The following is a 14,395-nucleotide window of genomic DNA, read 5'->3' as shown; positions in this document are numbered from 1 at the left end:
AGTGGCAATTTTTGGGAATACTATAGGGTCCACTTGCTCCGGATGGATCATAGGGCTAGAATTGGTCTGCTGGACCGTTATGTGTTCGGCAGGCAGTTCAGTGGGCTTGTTGATCTCAACTCTTATGAAGTCTGAGCTAGTCCAATAGGTAATCTAGCTAACCGCGCGCCGGCTTGGGTGCAATAGTATTAATGGGCTCATTGGTCGCCCGATCTCTGTTATGACCTGATCCAAACCAAATTAATTAGATCTGTGTGGATAAAGTTAGCTTCGGGCTCATATTTTAGTACCCACATGAGTGAAATCAGAGGCCTGGTCAGGGATGCAATAACATTGGACAAATGTAATGTGCCGCTGCATCTGATCACTTTGGTGTTGTGAACAGCCTATCAGAGTGGAGCTCAATAACAGATGAAGGGTGATCAGCTGCAGCAGCACACTGCTTTTGTGCAATGTGATTACACCTGATCCCAATTAAAAAAATCATTCCTAGAATAGTGCCTAGAGTAGCAATGACAAGACTTGGGCCAAGGTTTTCTTTTGCCCATTTTCTCCGTTGACCAGATGTGTCCCTCAAAATATGCTGCCAAGTAGAGGTGTCAACGGTAGGGTTTGGTTACGTCTCAGGTATAACAAGACTTGGACCAGATTTTCAGGTATGAAATCGGGTCTAGACTTGAGTCTTATAGGGGTCTACTGTAAGAGAAATCATACTCAGACCCGATAAGAACTACATGAATCAGACCTGGACCATACCCAGTAAAATAATAAATTTTAATATTTTTACATTGAAAAATTGTGGGTATTAATCGGAACTCGGGTTGGGCTCGGGTCTGCTATAAAATTTCATAAACTATACCCAAGTTCATGTATTGATCGGACCTTTGGATCCAAACCGGAACTTAATCGGGTCTTCTTATTTGTCACCATACCCAGATCCTATAGCGTTTGGTCCTGGTAAACCCGACCCGTTGGCACCCCTACTGCCAAAGAACAAAGCGGTCCCCAAGTGGACAACTTTGTCCCCAATATCAAACACCGCTCCGGCTTAAGACGGCAAAAATAAGGCTATCAACTTTTTTTTTTACAGGCAAGCTGGGGTTAGGCAGACCCCACCGGTTACATAGCATTGGGTTTTAAAGTGGCAACGTCCCAACACATGACCTACTCCAACAGCTCTTACCAAACAAGCGGAGGGCCGTTGGTGCTGTCACCTTGTATAATGTCAGGCCTTGACCTAATTTATGAGAACTCTTTCTCTTGCTATGGGATATCCATTGATGAAATTTAACGGCAGATACATGTTAAACTTTCTTACCAGTCACAAACCACTTTCAACACTGATTGCTAAAGCTGCAGGTAAGTCTTACCATCTTCCAGAAGGGACACTTGTAAAACCAAATGCCTTGAAGGACTGTGTCCTTGTCAATAAATTCAAGTTGACCAATCAAAATCTTTGGCCCCAAGATTAAAAAGCAAGCAAGCACTAGATGACAAATCACCAAAAAGCAGCAGTAGAGTTATCACCAAGCTCATTTGGAAGCATTTTTGGGAGCCATGAGCTGTTTTCTCATGTATTTAATCAGGGCCTGATTACATGCATTGCATGTCTTTCCTTTTTGTTCTGTATGTAGAGTGGAAGTCCATGATCTCTAGGTCTAGCATTAATGGAGCCCCCCTCATCTGTTAGTCTGGAGGATGACTCTGGATGGACAACTATATTATGTGAGTCACTGAGTCTTGATACTTCTGCTGCAGATGGGCATGATGATGACTCATCCTTAGCTAGTGATGCATCCAGTGGTGGTTTCAAAATCCACGTTAACTCGGGTTGGAAAGATGAAGGTGATACTGATTGTGTTGATGAGGATCAATCTTATAGCCAGGATGATAATTGTGAGAGTTGTGGCTTGGAGGGAAAAAGCTGCAGCCTCAACGGTAAGGGTACCCCTATTGACAGGAAGAAATTGAGAAGGGAATCAAAGTTGAGTGAAGGATATGAAAAGAGCATAGGACTCTCAAGTAAAGGTGCAACTTCCTCCGTGTGTAGCAGCAGTAAGGTAAGGGAACAAAATACAAAAGCCGGTTGTGCTATCACTCACTAATTCATATACGTGCCTTTTCTCTCTAGATAATTTACCTTGTTTTATAAAATTGGTCCAACCAGCTAACTCCATAATTCTTTTCAATGTTCCGCTGATACCACATAGAACTCAATTTCATATGTATCGTAAAAGGAATCCTTATATTATCTCCGGGAACAATCACTTTGGAGTTGTAAGATCTGTGAAAAGATTATCATTTAAAAAAATTGGGGATATGTATATCATGTATTGAATACAACTTAAAAATATGTTGGAATCTCATGATGCATGTTACTTTGACTCATTCTAACCTCGTCGATATCTTCCACATGATCGATTAATTTAGTGAAAATCAACAGTTGGATCATAATTTTTTATATGAAAAACATACTTTTTTGACTCGATTAAAAAAATCGATTGATTACAACAAACAAATTTTGGATCTCCAGAACAACCTATACACGGATAGAATTCCTCCGATCCAAAAATTGGTTCCTACCCGAAACAACATGCAGATCACAAGCTTGTGGTTATTTTGATCAGAAAACAAAAAATTAAAAAAAATGGACTTTGCTAAGTTATTTCTGCATACAATGACAGCAGTATATATATATATATATATATATATATATATATATATATATATATATATATATATATATATATATATATCAAACAAGTGGCTCACAATCAACCTAAATACATAACTTAAGAACATAATCCATAAAGCTGGACACACAGCCACATGCTGGATAGCAAATCTTAGTCATGCATGAAGTGCACTATATCCGAAACTAGCAATAGAACTTGATAATTGCTTGATTGTTCCTGATGTAACCGGTAGGGGTCTGCCTAAACCCATCCGAAAGCATTCAACATCTCCACTTCCTCCGATTCTTATGGGGCTTTTTGGATGACTCTAGCACTAGGATAATATGAGGAGAAGATGAAGTCTCCCCAAACGCAGGCATAGGAGATTGTTCAGATTTGGTTTTAGAGCAATCAAAATTCAATGACTCATATTGCCCTAAAACTTGATGACAAAATCGGATTAAAAATCAAAATTTTCGGTTAAATTGATTCAATCCAAAGCATAGTTTTTAGTAAATAATTTAGATTAGCCAAAAAGCACCTGCAACTGTATATTTTTGAAGTTGTTGGGACAGATAGTTGATAAAACTTGTTAGGACCTACCAATTACTCATATAAAAAACCATATATAGTTTGAATATGCAAGCTAGAATAACAAGTAAAATCTCATATATGCATTTTTACTATGGAAGAGTTTATCATGCTTCATTTAATATTAGTCATTCATTCTTTGTAATAGCAGCTTTAATAAAAACTTTTGCTTTTCTAGAAAGTTGAAATACAATGAGCTAAAACATCTGCTTAAATTTTGATGATTTATGATCCAAAAGGTTTTGTGTAATAAATAAGCACTCATGATAAATTAATACTCAGCTTTATGATCTAAAGCATGCTATAATAATTGTTAGGAAAACCACATTAAACAAACAAAACAAAGGAGACCCACAAGAGAGAGAGAAGAGAAGCACAAGAGGAGACCCAATATTTATGTGGTTCGGCACTCAGGCCTACATGTCCACGGGTGAAGGAGGAGCAAGAAATTCACTAGCAAATGTGAGAAAATACAGAAGATACAGAGCTCTCAATACCCTAATCCCAATACACCTGAAACTTTCATGCCCAACTCTAAAAAATGAGACTGATATATATATATATATATATATATATATATATATATATATATATATATATATATATATATATATATATATATATATATATATATATATATATGATGAAAGGTATAATCCCTAGCCGGTGCAACAGAAAAAACATACAAAACTGGACATATTCATACCATGGGAGCACTGACCTCGCACCCTCGCAGGGGTTTTGGTGAGCTTCGGTCGTGTGCGCAATTGCCTGATCCTTCTGCTACCACCACAAACCCCATTGAAAACCCCATTCTACGGTCAGTAGGTGCAAAATTCAAGACACCCGCAACAATAATAAGTCATTTTTCTTTTGAAAAGTATAATAAATAAATCATGATAAACTTATTCATGCAGTCCAATCATGTATCTTAGAAGTGCATAAGTTGCAGGTGAGATTCTAGTTCTTCACCAAAGAATGTGTGTACGTGTGTTGTTTAAGTTCTTTTTCTCTTCAGCTACTATTTTAGCTAGCCTAGTGACATTCAAGAAGTCACCAATCGTGAATAAAGTTATGTAGTTTTTATATAAGTCATTCAATTTAGTGACAGTGTCGCATGATGTTTTCCATTGCTTTGTTTATCTTCTCAATTTTTAGCGTCTCATGATTTTGTGACCTTAACATGGAGAGGCAGGATATAGATAAGCGAGTTACCCTTGACTGTATTAAGACACAAATGCAACTGAGCAATGTGAAGGTACTACATCAATAAATTTCTTGGTGTTTTCTTTATAAGAACAATTCTTTTGTTGAAGTTGGACTCGTGCCCTTGATTAGCCTATTAATTAACTTATTTTTATTCTGCCCAAATGTATTCGACAGGAGCCAATGCTATTGGAAGAGAGGGCACTGTAATATGGAGCTGGGTTCCATAGTTCTAAAGGGTTTATGCTAAACCTTAAAATAAAATGAAATTGAATGTTTCTGAAGTTATTAGCAGGAACCTCTTGAGTTCTCTATGATGTGGGGCGAAAGTAACTTGGTATTGGATTTTCAGTGAAAGTTTGATGGTGTTTGGAATCTTTCACTTAGCCACAGCCATTCTTTAGAACATTTTCCTTTATAGATGATGAATACAAACACATGCAATCAAGTCCCAACATAGATGGTAATGACAATGCTGTATTGATTAGCTTCATTAATCTATATAGATAGACAATCATGCAGTTCGTTATCCCTCATTGGCTTCTGTCTTTTGTGAAGATGGTAAATTGAAGTTTGAGGGAATTAATTACATCACATAAACAGGGAGCTACCTCTTTTTTTTCTTTTTGTGAGAATAAAGAAAAGGAGAGCTTGAAACTTGGCACATGCAAATGGTTTTATGTCATGGCCTTTGGAAACATGTATTGTGGTTGACATGACCCGTGCTGTGGTAGTTGGACCACACACGTCTATGGAATTGGATTCCTAGAACCTTACTGTGCCATAGTTTTAAAACTGTAATTCTCAAGCTGCATATGATATGTGGAGTTGGTTTGTGTGTGTGCACGCCTGTGTGCATATGATAGATGGTGTGTGTGTGTGTGTGTGTGCATGTATTTTGGAATGAGATCATTTTTTATGCAGCGGTGCAGCATGCTTAGCATGCAACTCTACTACTGCTGACCATCTATCTCAACTTTTCTCGAGATGGACAACACAACCATCTGGAGAAATGCCAAGATGGATGGTTGTCATGCAAATCGCTGCATGCCCATCATGCAGCGTTGCTGCATATAATGTGAAGTCTTTTGGAACTACTTAAATTTTAAGTTTGAAATCTTATCTAATGCATCAGCCTACCTAAATGGTATCTGAGGCAGCTTACCTGTCAAACAATTCCGGCTATGTTTCTTGGCGTATTTGGAAACAAAAATCTTCTAGGATTTTTTTTCCCTATTTGAAGTTTTCATATGAGAACTTTTCTTTATGAAAAAATGTTTTCTTGTTTTTGTGACATGAACAAATCTGGTTGGAAAAATTTTGTGTTTTGATTAGGGTGAGGTCAAAAAAATCAGGACAAAATAGAAAGCTTTTCTTTTCAAAATCTATCTGTCGATTTTAACAAGTGGAAAAGTTGCCAAATTTCTTCCAATTTGCCCTTTTCATATTATTTTGCCTCTTCCAAATGTGTGCAAAAATTACATGAAAAGGCTTTGGACTATGAGGTAGTACTGCTTTTATGGACTAACTATCTATAAAAAAGTGATCTTGTATTTTCTCATGCAAGGCTATACAGTCTAGGGGTGTCAACGGGTCAGGTTTGGTTTGAACCCAGGTAGAACCAGACTTAGTCTTAATTTTTTAGTATGGCATTGGGTCCGGACCCTGGTCTAATTGGACCCACCCTAAGAGAAACCATACCAGGACCCAATAAGAACTACATAAACCAGACCCCGGCCAAACACGGTAAAAAAGTATTTTTTTTATCATTTTTACATTGAAAAATTGTGGGTCTTAATGGAAACTTGGGTGGGGCTCCGGTCTGCTATAAAATTTCACAAACTATACATGGGTCCATGTATTAATCAGATCTTTGGGTCCGGACCCGGGTCTTAATTGGGTCTTTTTATTTATAACCATACCCTGACCCTATAGGGTTTGGTATGGACCGGGTCCGGGTAAACCCGACACCCCTAATACAGTCTTTCTGTTTTTTCTCTCAATAAAGTGTGGGGATAACCGGTAGATGATTCGACCCGAAGATGATTCATTTAAAAGGTGAAAACTGTGTGTTAAACAACGTCCTAGCAATTTGACATCATCAGTCATCATGTATGAATATCCGCAATAGAAAAAACCCATTTGCATATCTGTTTTAGGGTGATGGCACAGCAGAAAGTTTGAGCAGAAGGTCATGACCTTTCTCTATGCTAGGTCTTGAATTCACAAGGAAAAGAAGGGACATGCAGGAGTTTCGAAAGTTTCTTAACAAATGATTGAATATAAGATGATAATTGTAAGCTCTTTAGGGCAAGAGTTGCAATCAGTTTCAAAAGACGAAAAAAGAAAATCGATCAAGGGTGTGATCGAATCCCCAAATCTCAAATGCTAGATCTCTCTCTCTCTCCCCTATCAATTTTTCAGAAGCCTCCAATATTGTTGTGTGGCCTAAGCTAGATCAACGTGCACCATGCCAGCTCAGATTCTCGGAGATGAGATGGAGTTGCAACTGTCTTATGTGCCCACATGAGAAAGTGTGAGTCCCAGTGCTGAGAAAGCCAGCCGTGGGGTTAGACCTGCGGCCCTCTTTCTCATGTAAGTGGGCATCAATTATCTCAACTATCCACCACTTTCTCAGCTAGCACTTTCTCAAGTTTGCAAGCACGTGGGCAAGTGGCAGGGTTGAGCTTCTTTCCTTAGAAACATGAAAAAGTGGGCTTGCTAGGTGCTTGCATACTTGCCCTAACTTTCAAACCGGGTCATCAGTATGGTTATACGTTGCAAAGGTGTCCTATTTTTCACCCTTAAAGTAGTTTCATTAAAACTATCACTGTTAATGGTACGTAGTAATGAACAAGTTTCCTATAAGTGGCAGTACATTTCTTGATGTGGAATGCTCATGGGCTAGGCGGGAGAGAGAAGTGGCTTTTTCTCTCTAATGTTATTTTGCAGAAAAAGCCTGATGTGGTCTGTATTCAATCATAGAAACTTTCGGTTGTTGATCGTTCATTCATGAACACAATTTGGCGAAATTGCTCCTTTCCGGTGCTTCCATCGTCAGGACACTCGGGAGGTATTTTGATGGCTGGAGTGACTCAATGGATGGTGTTGTAGTGCATACCGGGACGTATTCTATATCGGTTTTCTTTTCAGGTTCGTGTTCGTGACGATTGTGGACCTGGGGCGTTAATCCAGTCTCATTGTGAATCCTTCAATTTGGCATGCTCTACCCCCTTGTCGTTGTTTGGTGTTGCATCAATTCCATCTGCTACTGGATTCTGAAAGTGCTCTGTCTGTTGTGGCTACGTGACTGCTTTATGCATTTCTTCTCGTTTTCTCTGATGAGATGCCGTTCAAGTTTACATCACCTATCGGTGGTGAAGAGTTCATCTGAATAGCTGAAATTTGAGCTCACTTGCTCTAGTCAGGTCACCTATGTACGCGTTGTCCTGTCCTTTGGTGCTCAGCTTTGCTGAGATTAGGTTGTGGCCAGACAGAGTTGATTTCATACTGCTGTTTTCCCTGCATCTCTCGTTTTCTGCATACCAGCAAGGGATATCTCATCATTTGCTGTGTAAGTGTATTACTTTTTATTGATTAATATATTATCTTTCTTTCAAAAAAGACATACATTCCTTATTTTGCTGTGTAAGTGTATTACTTTTTATTGATTATTTTGTAAATATTTTTATTACATTTTAATTTTATTTCAATAAAAAATATTTTAAAATGTTAAATATATTTTAAAATCCTATGGGCATCACCCTTTCCACAAACAGAAGTGTGGCGCCTCCATTGGGAGAAAGAGGTAATCCCACAGAGTTGTACACTGTTAGGACAATGACCGTAAGTATGGCAGACAAAGCCATCGCAGCTACGTCAATCATCCTGGGAGTGGTTTCTCCATGTAAATATAAAAAATGTTAAATATTCAAAACTAGATTTTTTTATTGATTAAAATAAAAAAAAAACTGCCCTTGTGTCCCAAATTTGATTTTTTTTTTTAACTTCAAGTCGAACCTGAATCCTACATCCATGAGGGCACGAATCACTGTGACATAATAGAGGCTATAATGACTTTTCCTAAGTCATTTAAATAATGTACAAAACATATAAACAATAACACATGATTTTTATCATGTCATCATTTGATCAAGAAGTTTTGATGGTATCAAACACAAAAGATTAATTTTACATATATAACCAAATTCTAAATGATTGCATGTAAATTCTCTATAGAGAATAGTATGCTTAATCAATTTGCAATATTAATCTTAAGTCTTAACCTTCTAAAACACGTGTCTAGGTCTAGTCTAGCACATAAACATGTAAATAAGTGTTTGTGCATGCGTATATGTGTGTGTGCTAAACTAGACCTAGACATGTGTTTTATAAGGTGGGTCAGGCAACTGAACTTGAACCAAGTGCACTCAGAAGCACACGCTACACATGCTATCTTTCAAGCTGCTCCACTTATGATCAAGTCTTTGGTGCAATGCGTACTCATGCAACTATGCTCTCAGAATACAACCAAGCTTTCGCTTTCTTACGAAGATGAGACCATGCCCTGCACCGAGTGAGACCGATAACCTCGACACAAACCACCTTTTACAACCTCTTGATTAGGTTTGGTTGACTCAACTAGGCTCAAATTGGGTATGGATCTTGAGTTTAGATACAAGTATAGATCCTAGATGCGAGCGGATATAGATTCTAGATACAAGCAAATATGAATCCTGGATGCAAGCAACAAAGAGAGAAAAAGCTAGCGAAAGCTCTTAGACCGAGAGCAGAGCTTGTTGAAGAGGGTGGGAGAGAACTCATGAGAGAAAGAGGAGAGGAGAGCTTGAGATGAGAAGAATAGGAGAGTGTTATGGTTTATATCGACCTCAACTCACTAGCCACCGTTGAAGGCTATTCAAGAGGCCCAAACGGTTAGCATTAATGGGCCTAGGCTGGCCAAATGGCTAGCCAGAGAAGGATGTCAAAAAATGATCAATTAGGTAAAGATTGGGTCCAAAATGATTATGAACATCCAAGGCTAGGTCAAAAAGTAAACAATAAAAGCAAAGAACGACTCTTGGACTGTTTGACCATAAATGCCTATGTAAAGATGTTTGAGCAAGGTCCAAATAGATCTGAGTCAAGGTCCAGAAAGATAAGGCTAGGTCAAAGTCCATTAATGGGTTGATCAAAGTATGTTTTAGACTTATGGATTGAATTTGTTTCAAGTACTAAAAAGATAGGTTAAAGACTAAACTAAAACCCAAACCTAACAAATCTAAACTCAAATCTAAATCTAAATCCAAGATCCAAGATCCAAAATCCAAAATTTAAATTTCAAAATCTAAGATCCAAGGTCCAATGTCCAAGCTTAAAGTTTAAGTATGGTTTACAAGCCTAATAAATACTGCTCCCTGAGGGCTTTGCCCTATAAGGCAACACCCCTCTATATAAGGACAAGGGAGGTTCCTACAACTTTCAATATAGGACTAAACTTGTCAAAAAGACTTAAGAACCCACAAAACTTAGTAAAATCAAGAAAATGTATAGAAAACTTAGGATAGTTTTAAGCCAAATCCTAACAATCTCCCACGTGGATCAAAACCATAAAAAAGACTCAAGAGGTTGTTTGTGAAGCTATAATGTATAAATGAAGGTGCCTTTTGAGTTTAAACCTCCATATTAGTGTTATTTAGTCTTGGTCAGTCTAAGACCACAATACCATTAACTTTGAATTTAGAGTCCTAATTGACCTTCCAAACATTGTAACATACACTTTCACTTCAGGTATACTTAATATAGTGGGATTGAGTTAATGTATATTTATTTTAATGCTTAATCAATTAATATCAAGTATAACATCAGTTAAACCCATATCTTTCATGTTAAGTTTGGATGAAAGAAAACTTTTGGTATTATTTATGCATTCTACATTATTATTCATGGCTAAAATATCATCCACATAAAGAAAAATAATTATAACATAATTATTTTCTACCTTTGATATATATATATATATATATATATATAGTTATTAAAGTCATGAATTCTAAATTCGTATGAAATAATCATTTTATCAAATTTCTCATGCCATTGTTTAGGTGATTATTTCAAACTATATAATACAAACTTTTTTTTTTGACCAATGTAATATAACATTCAAGATATTTCATATAAATCTCTTCTTTTAAGAAACCACTTAAGAAAGCGGTTTTAATATCCATTTAGTAGATTTCAAATTTGAAAATTGAAACCAAATAAACCATAATTATAATAGATGCAATCTTACTTAGAGGAGCATAAGTGTCAAAATCAAGTCTACGTTTCTGTTTACAACCTTTAGCTACAAGTGTAGTATTAATTTAATTAATAGAGTCATCAATTCAGAGTTTGACTTAAAATATGGTATACTGTTTGACTTAGAATATGAAACTTTATTTAAGATATGATATGAACTAAGCAAAACATCATCCCATAAATTATAATTTATACAAGAACTTATAAATATTGAATTAAGCATATCTATTAGAGTCATATTCTTATGTTTTGCTATATTATTATGCTCTGAAATGTATGGACCAATATTTTGTTTATGTATTTCATGTATTTTATAAAATTCGATGAACTCATTTAAAAGATATTCACCACCTCTATAAGATCTAAATAACTATATTTTACAATTATGAAAATTTTCAACATATACTTTAAAAATCTTAAAATTTTTAAATGATTAATCTTTTGTTTTCATGAGATAGACATATGCATATTTTGAAAAAAATCATTAATAAAAATTATTAAGTATTTGTTACCCCTACGAGTTGAGTATTTTTCAAATTACATACATCACTATGTATTAAATAGAGTAATTTCGAACTTCTTTCAACAATTTAAGCCGAACTCAATTTTCACCAATGAAACTAAGTTTTGCCTATACATCAAAATAGTGAAACTAAGATGTGAAACCTTCTCTCCATAAAACTAATGAATCTCAATTGTGAGACTTACTTTTTTTTTATAACTACTTTTCCTCGACTCCACCCCCATTATCTCTGTCACCATTATACCACCACCATCATCATCACTATTGTCATCCCTACCATTATTACCACCATCATCACCATTATTACCATTACCATTACCACCACCACCATCATCACCACCAATATTTCTACCACCATCACCATTATTACCACCAGCATTACCAACACTACAATCACCATTACTACCATCATCATTACCACCACTACCATCACCATTGCCATCATCATCACCATTACCACCACCACCATCTATCACTATTTTCATCACGTGTACCATTACCACTACCATTCTCATTACCATCATCACTCTTACCACAACCAACATTGTCACTATTGCCACCACCTCCATCCAACATCATCATTATCACCATTGTCACCATCACCATTATCACCATTGTCACCATCACCACCACCACTATTAAGTTTTGCTAGTCTATAATATCTAGGTTTCATAAGTAAGTTTTGTTATTCTATTGCAATTGAGTTGGTGATGGTGGTGGTCATTAGAATTAATCATGAATATCTCGCTTACTATAACCACCAGATTGTCATAGGGTTTACAAGTTTTTTTGTCTTGAAATTAATTCTTATGTCAACATTTTCTCGCATAGTGACCCATTTTTCATAAGTATAGTAGAAAATAAAATCTATCTTCTTAACAATGAAATTATATTTTTTATTCTTGTTCATAAGTCTAGGTTTGAACCTTGGTTTACGTTCTTATGTTTACCCATATCCAAATATATCTAAGATCCAAACCCTAATAACCGGGTCCAAGATTGTCTTATGTCTATATCCTATAATGCAAACCCATTTGATACCTTTGATGTACAAGTTTAATCTAAAACCGTTAATAATTATCATTGTTATTATTAATCTAAAATCAATGATAATTATTGTCATCAATATACTTATTAACTTGTTTAATCTAAAACTGATGATAATTATCATCGTCAATATATCTAAAACTGCTGATAATTATTGTCATCAATATTAATCTAAAATCAATGATAATTATCATCATCAATATATTGATTAACTAGTTTAATCTAAACTTGACAATAATTATCATTATCAATATATCTAAAACAGATGATAATTATCATCGTCATTATTAATCTAAAACCAACAATAATTATCATCATCAATATGAATCTAAAATCGATGAAAATTATCAATATGAATATAAAACCAGTGATAATTATCAATAGCAGAGGCTTGAGTGGTGCGGCAAGTGCGTGGATGGAGTAGCCACGATAATGTCATGGGGACCACATTTGTATGATGCGAGCGTAGGCGGTGCAGGTTGGACAACATTGCTGCCTGGCGTTAGTGAGTCCCACTTTGCCCGACTCGATGATGGTGCTAGCTCCATCAAAGCACGTAGCCCAATGTCAGCAGGACCCATGCTGCTGGTGAAGCGATGACTCTGGCTCTTCTTCTTCCTTCCTCTCTTCTTCTTCTTCCTCCCTCTCTTCTTTCATTCTTCTTCCTTTGCTAAATTGAAGGGAGGAAATGAAGGACAAGAACAAAGGAAGGAGAGAGAGAGAGAGAGTGGCTGCTAGGGTCGTGCAGGTGGCAACGACAAGTGAAGGCCTACAAGGTGGGGCTTGGTTGGCCTCGATAGGAAGGAGATCGATGAGTAGGGGTGACTGGCCTCACCAGAAAGGAGACCAATGGGAAAGGGTGACTCGATGGTGGTTGGGTGGCACAGTCGACAGAAAGCCCGAACGATAGTGGGGGGATTTGTCGACAAGGAGAAGGTCGTGGTTATGGTCGGCAATAGAGGGATCCTTCTAGTCAACCTCGAAATAGAGAAGAGGTGGTGATGGAGGCGGTCAGCTGGGATAATGGTCATAGGTGGTCAGAGTCCACAGACGAAGGTCAGGGTGGAGGTCCAATGGTGCCTGCCATTCCTTGAGAATAAGAGACGCAACACACACACACACACACACACACACACACACACACACACACACACACACACACAAGAGGGTTTGTCATGAATGGAGGAAGCAACAAGGAAAGGGGGAAAGAATTAAAAGAGAGATAAGTGAGAGAGGAAAAAGAGGAACTCAAGTGAGGAGAGAGAGGAAAAAAATAAGGTAGACAGAGGAATAAGGTAAAGAGGGAGGGGGGCACCTGGCAGCTCCCCATGGCGTAGGAGGTCCCCTCCATGGAAAGTTCCTGATCTATTAAAAATAATTTCTATTCATGTCGCTACTAGCGCTTTGGGCAAAATAAAATCCTCATTTTGCCCTTACATTCCTAAATTTTCCTCGTAGCTACCTTTTTGGGCTTCAGGTTCTCTGGATCTCTATACAAACCCACTACACATCCTTCCCACATCTTGTTAAATGGGTGTTTTTTGGAGTCTCTGTCGATCCAACTTTGGTTCGGATCAAAATTTTAGAGCTTGCATTGCTCCACTATCAGGTTTATATTGGATTTCCCGGGACTGAACCACTTCCAGATCCGAACTCACGCAATTCTTAGGTAATTATCCTGAATTAATATATTTAAAATTCTTGGGTATTGCACAATGATTATTGACAAAAAGTTCAATTTTAATAGTTTTTAGCAATGTTGTCGGTATCGGCCCTGAATAGTTTGGACAATGATTCAGGTGAATCAGCTATACCGATTCTAAGTGAATCGTTCTGAATTGGCTAAAAAATAATTAAAAAATATTTTGTGTCAATCAGAACATGACGTGTTAAAGCTATTAAAATAATATTAAAAAATCATTTTTAAGTATATTTTTTTTCATTTATTAACAAATAACCAATTCAGGTTAGTATCATATTGATTTCATCGATAATGACAACATTGGATTTCAGTGTAAATGGGTGGATGAATCTCGTAATTTGGCGGCTCCTA

General features: G+C 36.8%; 1 protein-coding gene across 1 annotated transcript; it reads left to right on the top strand.

Annotated features, from left to right (window-relative positions):
• The first annotated feature begins 1,551 nt into the window (after positions 1–1,551).
• On the top strand, positions 1,552–5,001 carry LOC149818641 (uncharacterized). The gene is made up of 3 exons (XM_089984351.1): positions 1,552–2,060; positions 4,462–4,524; positions 4,650–5,001. The coding sequence occupies exons 1-3, from the start codon at positions 1,668–1,670 to the stop codon at positions 4,680–4,682; spliced, it is 489 nt and encodes a 162-aa protein (XP_089840477.1). The 5' UTR covers positions 1,552–1,667; the 3' UTR covers positions 4,683–5,001.
• Positions 5,002–14,395: the final 9,394 nt, after the last annotated feature.

This window comes from Nuphar pumila, chromosome 13 (assembly GCF_984573655.1).
Source record: "Nuphar pumila chromosome 13, dmNupPumi1.hap1.1, whole genome shotgun sequence".
Classification (NCBI taxonomy): Eukaryota; Viridiplantae; Streptophyta; class Magnoliopsida; order Nymphaeales; family Nymphaeaceae; genus Nuphar; species Nuphar pumila.
Note: the sequence above shows the minus strand (reverse complement) of the source record. Positions and strands in the feature narration are given on the sequence as shown.

Excerpts from the sequence above, each read along its gene's own strand:
- LOC149818641 (XM_089984351.1), top strand. The coding sequence starts at position 1,668 with ATGGAGCCCCCCTCATCTGTTAGTCTGGAGGATGACTCTGGATGGACA. Across the intron at positions 2,061-4,461 it reads CCGTGTGTAGCAGCAGTAAG|GATATAGATAAGCGAGTTAC; the intron begins GTAAGGGAACAA and ends ATGGAGAGGCAG. Across the intron at positions 4,525-4,649 it reads TGCAACTGAGCAATGTGAAG|GAGCCAATGCTATTGGAAGA; the intron begins GTACTACATCAA and ends TGTATTCGACAG.